Source organism: Cuculus canorus, chromosome 39 (assembly GCF_017976375.1).
Source record: "Cuculus canorus isolate bCucCan1 chromosome 39, bCucCan1.pri, whole genome shotgun sequence".
NCBI classification, from domain to species: Eukaryota; Metazoa; Chordata; class Aves; order Cuculiformes; family Cuculidae; genus Cuculus; species Cuculus canorus.
This window is the reverse complement of record NC_071439.1, coordinates 568,962-585,214: the sequence shown is the minus strand read 5'-3', so window position 1 is coordinate 585,214 and position 16,253 is coordinate 568,962. Positions and strand designations below refer to the sequence as shown.

The 16,253-nt window shown below is 57.4% G+C and overlaps 1 protein-coding gene across 1 annotated transcript; it reads right to left on the bottom strand.

Moving 5' to 3' along the window:
- Positions 1-2,508: 2,508 nt before the first annotated feature.
- DCAF11 (DDB1 and CUL4 associated factor 11) lies at positions 2,509-15,177 on the bottom strand. The gene is made up of 11 exons (XM_054053108.1): positions 15,136-15,177; positions 14,591-14,757; positions 13,938-14,019; positions 13,282-13,334; positions 13,062-13,162; positions 11,145-11,291; positions 10,371-10,425; positions 9,532-9,658; positions 7,344-7,523; positions 5,568-5,718; positions 2,509-2,651 (listed from the first exon to the last, which is right to left on the bottom strand). The coding sequence occupies exons 1-11, from the start codon at positions 15,175-15,177 to the stop codon at positions 2,509-2,511; spliced, it is 1,248 nt and encodes a 415-aa protein (XP_053909083.1).
- Between the last annotated feature and the right edge of the window lie 1,076 nt (positions 15,178-16,253).

The following is a 16,253-nucleotide window of genomic DNA, read 5'->3' as shown; positions in this document are numbered from 1 at the left end:
ACCCATAGAGACCCACAGAGACCCCACAGGGACCCATAGAGACCCATAGAGACCCATAGAGACCCATAGAGACCCCATAGAGACCCATAGAGACCCATAGAGACCCATAGAGACCCCACAGGGACCCATAGAGACCCCATAGAGACCCATAGAGACCCACAGAGACCCCATAGAGACCCACAGAGACCCCACAGAGACCCATAGAGACCCACAGAGACCCATAGAGACCCATAGAGACCCCATAGAGACCCATAGAGACCCACAGAGACCCCATAGAGACCCATAGAGACCCATAGAGACCCACAGAGACCCATAGAGACCCCATAGAGACCCCATAGAGACCCCATAGGGACCCATTAAGACCCATTGAACCCAATGGAAACCAATGGGAGCCAATAGACACCAATGGAGACCAATAGGGACCAATGGAGCCCCATAGCGCCCCATAGCTGCCCCATAGAGACCCATAGAGACCCATAGAGACCCATAGTGAACCCACAGAACCTCATAGAGCCCCCATAGAGACCCCATAGAGACCCCTATAGAGACCCAATGGAAACCAATGGGAGCCAATAGACACCAATGGAGCCCCATAGCTGCCCCATAGCGCCCCATAGCTGCCCCATAGCTGCCCCATAGCTGCCCCATAGCGCCCCCGAGCACGCACCGAGGCCGTGGCCAGCCGCCAGGGTTGGGGTCCCCAGCAGACGTCGCGGACGCAGCCCCGATGGCGGCTGAGGCGCCGCAGCACTCGCCCCGTCAGGACGTCGTAGACTGTGGGGCAGAGAGGGTGTGGGTCAGGGCAGCCTCTGCCCCATAGATCCCTCCCTCTGACCCATAGCGAGCCCTCCAGACCCATAGAGCCGCCCCAGACCCATAGATCTCCCCCAGACCCATAGAAACACAGACACCCCCCCTGTTCCTGCGCTCTGGCTACACCTTCTGCCCCATAGATGCACTCTCTGCCCCACAGATCCCTCCCTCTGCCCCATAGATCCCTCCTTCTGTCCCATAGATCCACACTCTGCCCCATAGATCCCTCCCTCGGCCCCATAGATCCACTCTCTGCCATATAGACCCCCTCTGCCCCATTTCTACCCCCTGTATGCCCCACAGACCCCTTCTGCCCCACACCTGCCCCCATATCTGCCCCATAGAACCCCTTCTGCCCCACATCTGCCCCATTTCTGCTTCACATCTGCCCCATAGACCCCTTCTGCCCACACCTGCCCCCATATCTGCCCCATAGCACCCCTTCTGCCCCACATCTGCCCCATTTCTGCTTCACATCTGCCCCATAGACCCCTTCTGCCCCACATCTGCCCCCATATCTGCCCATAGAACCCTCTGCCCCACATCTGCCCCATTTCTGCCCCACATCTGCCCCATTTCCACCCCACAGACCCCCTCTGCCCCATTTCTGCCCCATAGACCCCTTCTGCCCCACATCTGCCCCACAGACCCCTCTCTCTGCCCCATAGAACCCCCCTCTGCCCCACATCTGCCCCATAGAACCCCTTTCTTCCCCATATCTGCCCCATAGACCCCCTCTGCCCCACATCTGCCGCCCCACAGACATCCTCTGCCCACATCTGCCCCCATATCCGCCCCATAGAACCCCTTCTGCCCCACATCTGCCCCCCGCCCCTCTGCCCCCATCTGCCCCATGACCCCCTCTGCCCACATCTGCCCCTATCTGCCCCACAGACCCCTCTCTCTGCCCCATAGAACCCCCCTCTGCCCACATCTGCCCCATAGAACCCCCTTCTTCCCCATATCTGCCCCATAGACCCCTCTGCCCCACATCTGCCCCCCCATAGACACCCTCTGCCCCACATCTGCCCCCCCATAGACACCCTCTGCCCCACATCTGCCCCCATATCCGCCCCATAGAACCCCTTCTGCCCCACATCTGCCCCATAGACCCCCTCTGCCCACAGATCCCTCTCTCTGCCCACAGAACCACCCTCTGCCCCACATCTGCCCCATTTCCACCCCATAGACCCCCTCTGCCCCACATCTGCCCCATATCTCCCCCTCTGCCCCACATCTGCCCCATTTCTACCCCATCTGCCCCATAGACCCCCCTCTGCCCCACATCTGCCCCATTTCCACCCCATAGACCCCCTCTGCCCCACATCTGCCCCACAGATCCCCCTCTGCCCCACATCTGCCCATTTCTACCCCATATCTGCCCCATAGAGCCCCCTCTGCCCCATAGACCCCTCTCTGCCCCACACCTGCCCCATAGATCCCCCTCTGCCCCACATCTGCCCCATTTCTGCCCCACAGATCCCCCTCTGCCCCACATCTGCCCATTTCCACCCCACATCTGCCCCACAGAACCACCCCCCCACCCCCATTCACCTCATACCCTCCCTTAAACCACGCCCCCTCCCCTCAAACCACGCCCCCTCCTTTCCCGCCCAGCGCTGCCCCGCCCCCTCCCTTCCGCCCCGCGCTGGGGCCACGCCCCTCCCCTCAAGCCCCGCCCCTCCTCGTTGGCGCTCACCCACACTTGGCCCGAGGCGCACCCCGCCCCCAGCGCGCGCCCCCCCGCCGGCGCGAGGCGGACCCGCAGCAGCGTGTGCAGCACCACGTGACCCGGAACGTCACCAGCGACGGGTCCCCCGGCAGACACGTGGTCGCGGCTGTGACGTCATCGCGTTAAAAAGGGAGAGGGGGCGGGGCCACAGAGAAGCCACGCCCCCCCACCAGTCGCGCGCGGCTCTTCCCGCCCTTTGCTGAGGTCGCCATGGCAACAACGGGGGGGGGGGTCGAGAGGTAATTAAGGGTAATTAAGGGGTAAAGGATAATGAGGGCGTAATTAGGGCGAATTGAGGGGTTTATTGAGGTAATTAAGGGGTAATTAAGGGTAAAAGGGATAATGAAGGCGTAAATTAGGGCGATTGAGGGGTTTTTGTGGTAATTAAGGGGTAAAGGGATAATGAAGGCGTAATTAAGGGCGAATGGAGGGGGTTATTGAGGTATTAAGGGGTAATTAAGGGTAAAAGGGATAATGAAGGTGTAATAAAGGGCAAATTGAGGGTTTTTTGTGGTAATTAAGGGGTAAAAGGGATAATGAAGGGCGTAATTAAGAGCGAATTAAGAGGGGTTATTGAGGTAATTAGGGTAATTAAGGGAAAAAGGGATAATGAAGGCGTAATTAGGGGCGAATTGAAGGGTTTTGTGGTAATTAAGGGGTAATTAAGGGGTAAAAGGGATAATGAAGGCGTAATTAAGGGCGAATTGAGGGGTTATTGTGGTAATTAGGGGTAATTAAGGGGTAAAGGGATAATGAGGGCGTAATTAAGGGCGAATTGAGGGGTTTTTGTGGTAATTAAGGGTAATTAAGGGGTAAAAGGGATAATGAAAGTGTAATTAAGGGCGAATTGAGGGGTTATTGTGGTAATTAGGGTAATTAAGGGTAAGGGATAATGAAGGTGTAATTAAGGGCAAATTGAGGGATTTTTGTGGTAATTAAGGGGTAATTAAGGGGTAAAAGGGATAATGAAGGCGTAATTAAGGGCGAATCGAGGGGTTATTGTGGGAATTAAGGGTAATTAAGGGGAAAAAAGGGGATAATGAAGGCGTAATTAAGGGGTAATTGAGATAAGAGAGGCGTAATTAGGGGCAAATTGAGGATTAGTGTGGTAATTAAGGGTAATTAAGGGGTAATTGAGATAATTGAAGCGTAATTAGGGGCAAATTGAGGGGTTATTGAGGTAATTAAGGGGTAATTAGGGGTAAATGGACCAATGAAAGCGTAATTAAGGGCAATCGAGAGGTTCTTTGGTTAATTAAGGGGTAATTAATGGCAAATCGAGGGGTCAAAGGGTAATTGAGGCAAACGGAGGGGTAAAAGGGGTAATTAAAGCCACGGCGCCACCGCCTTAAAAGGGAGAGGGCGGGGCTAAGGGTAAGCCACGCCCCCCCGCCACGCGGGTCTTCCCGCCCTTTGCCGAGGTCGCCATGGCAACAAGGGGGGGGGGGAGAGAAATGGCGGGAAACGGGGGGGGACGAGAGGTAATTAGGGTAATTAAGGGGTAAAAGGGATAATGAGGGTGTAATTAGGGCCGAATTGAGGGGGTTTTGTGGTAATTAAGGGGTAATTAAGGGGTAAAAGGGATAATGAAGGCGTAATTAAGGGCGAATTGAGGGGTTTTTGTGGTAATTAAGGGGTAATTAGGGCGAATTCAAGGTTACTGTGGTAATTAAGGGGTAATTAAGGGGTAAAAGGGATAATGAGGGCGTAATTAAGGGCGAATCGAGGGGTTATTGTGGTAATTAAGGGGTAAAGAGAGTAATTAAAGCCCCATTGGGTAATTAAGGGGTTCATGGGGTGATGGAGGTGTAATTAAGCGCCGTTAAGGGGTAACGAAGGCGTAATTAAGGGGAAATGGGGTAATTAAGGGCAATTAGGTGATAATTAAGGGGGAATAGGGTAATAAAGGCGTAATTAAGGGTAATTAGGAGGTAATTAATGGGGGAAATAGGGTAATAAAGGCCTAATTAAGGGCAATTAGGTGGTAATTAAGGGGAAAATGGGGTAATTAAGGGCAATTAGGAGGTAATTAAGGGGGAAATGGGGTAATTGAGGGCAATTAGGTGATAATTAAGGGGGAAATAGGGTAATAAAGGCGTAATTAAGGGCAATTAGGAGGTAATTAAGAGGAAAATAGAGTAATAAAGGCTAATTAAGGGCAATTAGGAGGTAATTAAGGGGGAAATGGGGTAATTAAAGGGGGAAATGAGGTAATTAAGGGCAATTAGGAGGTAATTAAGGGGGAAATGAGGTAATAAAGGCGTAATTAAGGGTAATTAGGAGGTAATTAAGGGGAAATGGGTTAATTATGGGCAATTAGGAGGTAATTAAGGGGGGAAATGAGGTAATTAAGGGCAATTAGGAGATAATTAAGGGGGAAATGAGATAATAAAGGAGTAATTAAGGGCAATTAGGAGGTAATTAAGGGGGAAATGGGTACTAAAGCGTAATTAAGGGTAATTAGGAGGTAATTAAGGGGAAATGGGGTAATTAAGGGGGAAATGGGGTAATAAAGGCGTAATTAAGGGTAATTAAGAGGTAATTAAGGGGAAATTGGGTAATTAAGGGCGATTAGGAGGTAATTAGGGGAAATGAGGTAATAAAGGCGTAATTAAGGGTAATTAGGAGGTAATTAAGGGGGAATGGGGTAATTAATGGCAATTAAGAGGTAATTAAGGGGGAATGGGGTAATTAAGGGCAATTAGGAGGTAATTAAGGGGGAAATGGGGTAATAAAGGCCTAATTAAGGGTAATTAAGGAGCGAACGGAGCGACTAAGACGTAATTAAGGGGTAAGTGGGGAGATGAGTGCCTCCCAGTCCATCCCAGTGCCCCCCAGTCCATCCCAGTCACCCCCCAGTCCATCCCAGTCCATCCCAGTGTCCATCCCAATGCCTCCCAGTCCATCCCAGTGCCTCCCAGTCCATCCCAGTGCCCTCCCAGTCCATCCCAGTGCCCTCCCAGTGCCCTCCCAGTGCCTCCCAGTCCCATCCCAGTGCCTCCCAGTGCCTCCCAGTGCGTACGGGGGGGCGCCTCCTCCCAGCGGTAGTCCCAGGGGTGGGTGGTGACGGCTCTGCGGGCGGCGGCCACCGCCCCCTCCCCCGCCGGGCGCCGCAGGTCCCACAGCTTCGCCGTCTGATCCTTGGAGTTGGACACCAGGTGCCGCCCGTCGCCCTGCGCCAACACCAGTGCCTCCCAGTTCAAACCAGTAGCTCCCAGTTCACCCCAGTAGCTCCCAGTTCACCCCAGGACCCATAACTACCTCCCAGTTCAACCCAACCCCCGTCCCAGTGCTCCCAGTGGCTCCCACAGCATCTCCAAAGCTTCTGGAGACCATCCCACCTCCAGTTCTTCTCCTATATCTCCTTCCCAGTTGCTCCCAGTTCATCCCAGTAGCTCCCAGTTGACCCCAAGAGCCCATAACTACCTCCCAGTTCACCCCAAACCCCATCCCAGTGCTCCCAGTGGCTCCCACAGCATCTCCAAAGCTTCTGGAGACCATCCCACCTCCGGTTCTTCCACCATATCTCCTTCCCAGTAGCTCCCAGTTCATCCCAGTAGCTCCCAGTTCAGCCCAAGAGCCCATAACTACCTCCCAGTTCACCCCAACTCCCGTCCCAGTGCTCCCAGTGGCTCCCACAGCATCTCCAAAGCTTCTGGAGACCATCCCACCTCCGGTTCTTCCACTATATCTCCTTCCCAGTTGCTCCCAGTTCACCCCAGTAGCTCCCAGTTCAAACCAGTAGCTCCCAGTTGACCCCAAGACCCCATAACTACCTCCCAGTTTAACCCAAACCCCATCCCAGTGCTCCCATTTCCATTCCCAGTGCCCCCATTCCTCCTCCCACTCCATCCCAGTGCCCTCCCAGTGCCTCCCAGTATCCCCATTCCCCCTCCCAGTGGCTCCCAGTTCCCTCCCAGTGCTCCTCTTCCCACTCCCAGTCCCTCCCAGTCCATCCCAGTCCCTCCCAGTATCCCCATTCCCCCCCCAGTCCATCCCACTGCCTCCCACTTCCATTCCCAGTGCCTCCATTCCCCCTCCCAGTCCCTCCCAGTCCATCCCAGTGCTCTCCCAGTGCCCCCATTCCCTCTCCCACTCCTTCCCAGTTATCTCCCAGTCCCTCCCAGTACCCCCAATCCCCTCCCAGTCCCCCCATTCCTCCTCCCAGTCCCTCCCAGTGCTTCCCAGTGCCCCCCATTCCCCCTCCCAGTCCCCCCAATCCCCTCCCAGTCCCTCCCAGTGCCCCCATTCCCCCTCCCAGTGCCCCATTTCCTCTCCCAGTTGTTCCCAGTCCCTCCCAGTATCCCCATTCCCCCTCCCAGTCCCTCCCAGTCCCCCCATTCCCCCTCCCAGGTCCCTCCCAGTGCCCCAATTCCCCCTCCCAGTGCTCCCAGTGCTCACGGGGCAGTGGAGGAAGGTGACCCCCCTGCGGTGCCCAGTCCCTCCCAGTCCCCCCCATTCCCCCTCCCAGTGCTCCCAGTGCTCCCAGTGCTCACGGGGCAGTGGAGGAAGGTGACCCCCCTGCGGTGCCCAGTCCCTCCCAGTCCCTCCCAGTGCTCCCAGTGCTCCCGGGGCAGTGGAGGAAGGTGACCCCCAGTCCCTCCCAGTCCCTCCCAGTGCTCCCAGTGCTCATGGGGCAGTGGAGGAAGGTGACCCCCCCGCGGTGCCCAGTCCCCCCCAGTCCCTCCCAGTGCTCCCAGTGCTCCCAGTGCTCACGGGGCAGTGGAGGAAGGTGACCCCCCCGCGGTGCCCAGTCCCCCCAGTCCCTCCCAGTGCTCCCAGTGCTCCCAGTGCTCACGGGGCAGTGGAGGAAGGTGACCCCCCCGCGGTGCCCGGCCATGCGGCTCACGGGGCGGTGGCTGCCGAGGCCCCTGCGGTCCCACACGCGGACGAGGCCATCGTCCCCCCCCGTGGCCACCAACTGCCCCCCAGCGTCCACCACCGCCACCGCGTTCACGTCCGCCTCGTGCGCCTCCACCTGACCAGGACAAACCAGTACAAACCAGTACAAACCAGTACAAACCGCTCCAAACCGCTCCAAACCGCTCCAAACTGCTTCAAACCACTCCAAACCGCTTCAAACCAGTTCTGCCCCCCCCCCACGCCATGTCCAGGCCTTGTGGATGCCGTCCCAGTAGCTCCCAGTTCAGCCCAGTAGCTCCCAGTTCAGCCCAGTAGCTCCCAGTTCAGCCCAAGGGTACCATAATTACCTCCCGGTTTAGCCCAAACTTCATCCCAGTTGCTCCCAGTGGCCCTCCCAGTGCTCCCAGTCCACTCCCAGTTGCCCCCAGTTCCCTCCCAGTGCTCCCAGTCACACTCCCAGTGCCCCCAGTTGCCCCCAGCTCCATCCCAGTTGCCCCCAGTCCACTCCCAGTTGCTCCCAGTGCCCCTCCCAGTGCTCCCAGTGCCCCCAGTCCCACTCCCAGTGTCCTTCCCAGTGCCCTCCCAGTTGCTCCCAGTCCCTCCCAGTGTCCTCCCAGTGTCCACAGCTCCATCCCAGTTGCCCCCAGTCCACTCCCAGTTGCCCCCAGTGCCCCCAGACCCCCTCCCAGTGCTCCCAGTGCCCCTCCCAGTGCTCCCAGTGCCACCAGACCCCCTCCCAGTGCTCCCAGTACCCCTCCCAGTCCCTCTCCCAGTGCTCCCAGTACCACCAGACCCCCTCCCAGTGCTCCCAGTGCCCCTCCCAGTGCTCCCAGTTGCCCCCAGTCCATCCAAGTTGCTCCCAGTCCCCTCCCAGTGCCCCCAGTCCATCCCAGTCACACTCCCACTGCTCCCAGCCCCTCCCAGTGCTCCCAGTTGCCCACAGCTCCATCCCAGTTGCCCCCAGTCCACGCCCAGTCCCCCTCCCAGTGCTCCCAGTGCCCCTCCCAGTGCTCCCAGTGCCCCTCCCAGTGCTCCCAGTTGCCCACAGCTCCATCACAGTGCTCCCAGTGCCCCTCCCAGTTGCTCCCAGTTGCCCACAGCTCCATCCCAGTTGCCCCTAGTCCATCCCAGTTGCTCCCAGTCCCCCTCCCAGTGCCCCCAGTGCCCCTCCCAGTACTCCCAATCCATCCCAGTTGCTCCCAGTGCCCCTCCCAGTGCTCACAGTGGCTCCCAGTGCCCCTCCCAGTGCTCCCAGTCCCACTCCCAGTGCTCCCAGTTGCTCCCAGTCCCTCCCAGTTCCCTCCCAGTTCCCCCCCAGTCCCTCCCAGTGCTCCCAGTTCCCTCCCAGTTGCCCCCAGTCCCACTCCCAGTGCTCCCAGTGCCTCCCAGTGCCCTTCCCAGTGCTCCCAGTACCACCAGACCCCCTCCCAGTGCTCCCAGTCCCCCTCCCAGTGCCCCTCCCAGTGCTCCCAGTTGCTCCCAGTGCCCTCCCAGTTGCTCCCAGTGCCTCCCAGTGTCCACAGCTCCATCCCAGTTGCCCCCAGTCCCACTCCCAGTGCTCCCAGTCCCCCTCCCAGTTGCTCCAGTCCCCTCCCAGTGCTCCCAGTACCCCTAGTCCCCCTCCCAGTGCTCCCAGTTGCCCCCAGTCCATCCAAGTTGCTCCCAGTGCCCCTCCCAGTACCCCCAGACCCCCTCCCAGTGCTCCCAGTGCCCCTCCCAGTGCTCCCAGTTGCTCCCAGTGCCACCAGACCCCCTCCCAGTGCTCCCAGTACCCCTCCCAGTCCCTCTCCCAGTACCACCAGACCCCCTCCCAGTGCTCCCAGTGCCCCTCCCAGTGCTTCCAGTTGCCCCCAGTCCATCCAAGTTGCTCCCAGTGCCCCTCCCAGTGCTCCCAGTTGCTCCCAGACTCCCTCCCAGTTGCTCCCAGTCCCTCCAGTGCTCCCAGTGTCCCTCCCAGTGCTCCCACTCCCCTCCCAGTGCCCCCAATCCCCTCCCAGTGCCCCCAATCCCCTCCCAGTGCCCCCAATCCCCTCCCAGTGCCCCCAGTGCCCCTCCCAGTGCTCCCAATCCCCTCCCAGTGCCCCCCCCTCCCCCCCTCCGCCCCATAGCGCCGTGGGGCTGACCCTCAGGACGCGCCGCTGGGCCCCACGGTCGTAGGCGTAGACGCAGCCGTCGTTGGCGCCGCCAAAGACCTCGTGGCCTCCCTGCCCCACGGCGAGGGAGAAGAGCGCGAAGCGCCGCTCCGGGGGGCTGTGGGGCGGAAACGGGGGGGGCTGAGACCCACGGCTGCCCCATAGCGGAGACGGGGACCCATAGCAATACCTTCTGCCCCATAGAATGGCGGTTCTGACCCATAGAATGGCGGTTCTGACCCATAGAATGGCGGTATTGACCCATAAAAAGAGGGTTCTGACCCATAGAATGGGGGTTCTGCCCCATAGAATGGCGGTTCTGCCCCATAGAGAGGGGTTCTGACCCATAGAGAGGGAGTTCTGACCCATAGAGAGAAGGTTCTGACCCATAGAGAGGGGTTCTGACCCATAGAGAGGGGTTCTGACCCATAGAATGGGGGTTCTGACCCATAGAGAGGAGTTCTGACCCATAGAGAGGGGGTTCTGACCCATAGAATGGGAGTTCTGCCCCATAGAATGGCGGTTCTGACCCATAGGAGGGGGTTCTGACCCATAGAGAGGGAGTTCTGACCCATAGAGAGGGGTTCTGACCCATAGAATGGGAGTTCTGACCCATAGAGAGGGGGTTCTGACCCATAGAGAGGGGCTCTGACCCATAGAGAGGGGTTCTGACCCATAGAGAGGGGGTTCTGACCCATAGAGAGGGGGTTCTGACCCATAGAGAGGAGGTTCTGACCCATAGAATGGGAGTTCTGACCCATAGATCCCCCCCCGGATCCCTGCCCCACGGCTGCCCCATAGCGCCCCACGGCTGCCCCATAGCGCCCCACCGCAGGTCCATCGCCGTGTGGGTCTCGTCCTCCCCGTGGAGGTTGAAGCTGTGCACTGGGGGTGGGGGGAGGCCTTAGAGCTGCCCCATAGCTGCCCCATAGCGCCCCATAACTGCCCCACAGCGCCCCATAACCACCCCATAGACCCCATATCCTGACCCATAGAGCCCCAAATCTGCCCCATAGCCCCCCAAGACCCCATATCATCCCCCATAGAGCCCAGTTCCCGCCCCATAGCGCCCCATAGCCGCCCCATAGCACCCCATAACCACCCCATAGCGCCCCATAGACCCCATATCCCACCCCATAGCCCCCCAAGACCCCATATCATCCCCCATAGAGCACAGTTCCTGCCCCATAGCACCCCATAACTGCCCTATAGTGCCCCATAACCGCCCCATAGCGCCCCATAACCACCCCATAATGCCCCATAGCGCCCCACAGACCCCATATCCCACCCCATAGATCCCATATTCTCCCCCGTAGCCCCCCCAAGAACCCCCATACAGTCTCATAGAGACCCCATAGAGCCCGGTTCCTGCCCCATAGCGCCCCATAACTGCCCCATAGCGCCCCATAACCACCCCATAACCACCCCACAGCCCCCCAAGACCCCATATCCCACCCCATAGAGCCCCAAATCTGCCCCATAGCCCCCCAAGACCCCATATCAACCCCCATAGAGCATAGTTCCTGCCCCATAGCGCCCCATAGCCACCCCACAGCCGCCCCATAGCCACCCCACGGCCGCCCCACGGCTGCCCCACGGCTCACCGTAGGGGGACCAACTGCAGTAGAGGCCGTGGGCGCCGTCGGGGGTGAAGGCGACGTCGAGGATACTCCACCCCACGTCGCGGCCCCGCGTGGAGCGCAACGGCCGCAGCTCCGACCCCACAGCCGAGAACACCCGCAGGGAATGGTCTGGGGGGCAGCCCCACAGCGACCCATAGCGACCCACAGCGACCCCATAGCAACCCATAGAGACCCCACAGCGACCCATAGCGACCCACAGCGACCAGTAACTGACCCACAGCGACCCATAGCGACCCATAGAGACCCATAGAGACCCATAGCGACCCCATAGAGACCCATAACTGACCCATAGAGACCCATAGCGACCCATAGCGACCCATAACTGACCCATAGAGACCCATAGCGACCCATAGAGACCCATAGCGACCCATAGAGACCCATAACTGACCCATAGAGACCCATAGCGACCCATAGCGACCCCACAGCGACCCATAGAGACCCATAGAGACCCATAGCGACCCATAACGACCCATAGAGACCCATAGAGACCCATAGCGACCCCATAGAGACCCATAACTGACCCATAGAGACCCATAGCGACCCATAACTGACCCATAGAGACCCATAGCGACCCATAGCGACCCATAGCGACCCATAGAGACCCATAACTGACCCATAGAGACCCATAGCGACCCATAGCGACCCATAGCGACCCCACAGCGACCCATAGAGACCCATAGCGACCCATAACTGACCCATAGCGACCCATAACTGACCCAGAGCGACCCATAGCAACCCATAGCGACCCATAGAGACCCCATAGAGACCCACAGAGACCCATAGCGACCCATAACTGACCCATAGCGACCCAGAGTGACCCATAACTGACCCATAAAGACCCACAGAGACCAACAGAGACCCCATAGAGACCCATAGAGACCCATAGAGACCCATAGAGACCCATAAGTGACCCATAAGTAACCCATAGAGACCCATAGAGACCCCATAGAGACCCCATAGGGACCCATAGAGACCCACAGAGACCCATAGAGACCCACAGAGACCCATAGAGACCCCATAGAGACCCCATAGAGACCCCATAGAGACCCCATAGGGACCCACAGAGACCCATAGAGACCCACAGAGACCCATAGAGACCCACAGAGACCCATAGAGACCCCATAGAGACCCCATAGGGACCCACAGAGACCCCATAGAGACCCCATAGAGACCCCACAGAGACCCCACAGAGACCCACAGAGACCCATAAAGACCCATAGAGACCCATAGAGACCCATAGAGACCCCATAGAGACCCCATAGAGACCCACAGAGACCCATAGAGACCCACAGAGACCCATAGAGACCCATAGAGACCCACAGAGACCCATAAAGACCCATAGAGACCCATAGAGACCCACAGAGACCCATAGAGACCCACAGAGACCCATAGAGACCCCATAGAGACCCATAGAGACCCCATAGAGACCATAGAGACCCCATAGAGACCATAGAGACCCCATAGAGACCCATAGAGACCCACAGAGACCCCATAGAGACCCCATAGAGACCCCATAGAGACCCCATAGGGACCCACAGAGACCCCATAGAGACCCACAGAGACCCCATAGAGACCCCATAGAGACCCATAGAGACCCCATAGAGACCCACAGAGACCCACAGAGACCCACAGAGACCCATAGAGACCCATAGAGACCCACAGAGACCCACAGAGACCCACAGAGACCCATAGAGACCCATAGAGACCCATAGAGACCCCATAGAGACCCCATAGAGACCCCATAGAGACCCATAGAGACCCATAGAGACCCACAGAGACCCACAGAGACCCCATAGAGCCCCATAGAGACCCCATAGAGACCCCATAGAGCCCCACAGAGCCCCATCGCGCCCCATAGCGGCTCTGCCCCACACGTACCTTGGCAGGCGGAGACGAAGAGGGATCCATCGTCGTTGAAGACCCCACAGAAGACCTTGTGGGGGTACGTGACAGCGAAGACCTCGGTGTTGGGCAGGAAACTTGGGGGCAGAGATGTGGGGCAGCCCCATAGATGCCATATACGGGGCCCTGTGGGGCCCCCGCACCCCATAGATCACCCCCCGCCCCACAGATCACCCCCTGCCCCATAGATCCTCACCGGGAGCTGAGGTGGTTGCGTTCCAATGGGGAGAAGTTCCGGCCCCACTCGCGCTATGGGGAGAAAGAGACCCATAGAGCGGATATGCTGCCCCATAGGCGCCCGCCCGGACCCATAGCCATCAGCTCTGACCCATAGAGACCCCATAGAGACCCACAGAGACCCCATAGAGACCCACAGAGACCCATAGGGACCCACAGAGACCCCACAGAGACCCCATAGGGACCCCATAGGGACCCCATAGAGACCCCATAGAGACCCACAGAGACCCACAGAGACCCACAGAGACCCATAGAGATCCATAGAGACCCATAGAGACCCACAGAGACCCCATAGAGACCCCATAGAGACCCATAGAGACCCACAGAGACCCATAGAGACCCATAGAGCCCATAGAGACCCACAGAGACCCCATAGAGACCCCATAGAGACCCAGAGACCCATAGGGACCCACAGAGACCCATAGGGACCCACAGAGACCCCACAGAGACCCCATAGGGACCCCATAGAGACCCCATAGAGACCCACAGAGACCCACAGAGACCCCATAGAGATCCATAGAGACCCATAGAGACCCACAGAGACCCCATAGAGACCCCATAGAGACCCACAGAGACCCCATAGAGACCCCATAGAGACCCCATAGCTCCGCCCACCTCTCGCAGCCTCCGGGTCACGTGATCCTGGCCCCTCCCCTCCCCACTCCCCTTTGTAGCTCCAGCAGGAAGGGGGAGGGGCCTGTGGGGATGAGTCACGTGGTTAGGAAGGGGCGGGGCTTGAGTTACACAAAGCCCCGCCCCCTTCCCCCCCTCTGCTCACCTGGCTCAGCCCCTCCCCCTCGTCTTCCGGCTCCAGAGGATCCACTGGGACCTATAGAGACCCATAGAGACCCCATAGAGACCCATAGCGACCCATAGTACCCCCATAGCGCCCATAAACTGCCCCATAGACCCACCCCCCCTGTGCCCCATAGCGCCCCATAACCCGCCCCACAGACCCCCCTGTGCCCATAGCGCCCCATAACTGCCCATAGACCCCCCCGTGCCCCATAGCGCCCCATAACTGCCCCATAGACCCCCCTGTGCCCCATAGCGCCCCATAACCCGCCCCACAGACCCCCCTGTGCCCCATAGCGCCCCTTAACTGCCCCACACCCCCCCCCGTGCCCATAGCTCCCCATAACTGCCCCACAGACCCTTTCTGCCCCATAGATTCTCTCCCCCGCAACCCCGGAAGTCCGATCCCCACTTCCGGTCCCCCCTCCCCTCTCTCTCTCCCCCTTTTTTCCTCCCCCTCCCAAAAAAAACACCTCTCGCCGCTCGCGCCGCCGCCGCCACTTCCGGGGCGCACCGGAAGTGGGTGGGAAAACCCGGAAGTAGGCGGGGAAAACCCGGGAGTGACGGCAGGATCGTGGCGGCGCGCCCACGTGACCCTCTCGGCGTCACCACGTGACCCCCCCCGACCCCTACGTGACCTCTGGACCCTCCACGTGAGCCCAGCCCCCCCAAAATGGCCGTTTTGATCGCCACGTCTCCTCCTAAATGGCCGCCTTGACCCCCACGTGACCTTTGGCCACGCCCACGTGAGCTTTGGACCTTCCTCCGTGACCCCAGACCCCCAAAATGGCTGCTTTGACCCCTATGTGACCCCGGAAATGGCTGCCTTGACCCCTACATTATCTTTGGCTCCACCCACGTGACCTCTAGCCCCTCCCACGTGACCCCAACTCCCCCAAAATGGCTGCTTTGACCCCTTTGGGACCTCTCCGTGACCTTTTAATCCTCCAAAATGGCTGCTTTGACCCCCCATGACCTCTATGTGACCCCAAAATGGCCGCCTTGAGCCTCCTCTGACCTCTATGTCACCCCAAACGGCCACCTTGACCCCCTCTGACATCTATGTGACCCCAAAATGGCCGCCTTGACCCTCCTCTGACCTCTACGTGACCCCAAAATGGCCGCCTTGACCCCCTCCCCTCAACGTGAGGCGATGGTGTCGTTTGTGACCCCTCTAACGAAGGGGTCGCCTTTATTGCTCCGAGGTAGAGGAGGAACAAGATGGCTGACAGGCAAGATGGCGGCTTCCAAGATGGCTGACGGGCAAGATGGCGGCTTCCAAGATGGCTGATGACCAAAGATGGCTGACAAGCAAAGTGGCGGCTTCCAAGTTGGTGGATGAGCAAGATGGCGGCCAACCAAGATGGCGGGTAAGCAAGATGGCGGCCAACCAAGATGGCGGCCAAGATGGCGACATTTCATGGATTTACTCAAAATTTCATAGATTTGCTCCAAATTTCATGAATTTGCTCAAAATTTCATAATTTGCTCCAAATTTCATGAATTTGCTCCAAAATTTCGCCGATTTCCTCCATTTTTTGGTCACAAATTTCCCTCACAAAGTTTTCATTGATTTCCTCCATTTTTTTCATCGATTTCCCTCAAAATCTCATGAATTTCCCTCACAAAATTGTCACAAATTCCCTCAGAATTTCAGTGAATTCCCCTCCCAGAATAACATTAATTTCCTCAAATTTTTCATGCTTTTCCCTCAAAAGTTCATTAATTCCCTCAAAACTTCATTAATTCCCTCAAAATTTCATTAATTCCCTCAAAATTTCATTAATTCCCCTCAAAATTTCATGAATTCCCTCAAAATTTCATTATTTTCCCTCAAAATTTCATTAATTTCCTCAAAATTTCATGAATTCTCTAAAAATTTCATTAATTTCCTCAAAATTTCATGAATTCTCTAAAAATTTCATTAATTCCCTCAAAATCTCATTAATTCCCTCAGAATTTCATTAATTTTCTGAAATTTTTCACTAATTTCCCTCAAAACTTCATTAATTCCTTCAGAATTTCATTAATTTCCCTCAAAACTTCATTAATTCCTTCAGAATTTCAATAATTTCCTCAAAACTTCATCAATTTCCCTGAAAATTTCATTAATTCCCTCAAAACTTCATTAATTTC

What these genes read in the sequence shown, in the direction of transcription:
- DCAF11 (XM_054053108.1), bottom strand. Translation starts at nt 15,177, where the DNA reads ATGTCAGAGGGGGTCAAGGTGGCCGTTTGGGGTGACATAGAG. An exon ending in CTTCGTCTCCGCCTGCCAAG is followed by an intron (nt 11,292 to 13,061) that starts GTACGTGTGGGG and finishes GCTGCCCCCCAG; the next exon opens with ACCATTCCCTGCGGGTGTTC. An exon ending in CTGCAGTTGGTCCCCCTACG is followed by an intron (nt 10,426 to 11,144) that starts GTGAGCCGTGGG and finishes CCCCACCCCCAG; the next exon opens with TGCACAGCTTCAACCTCCAC.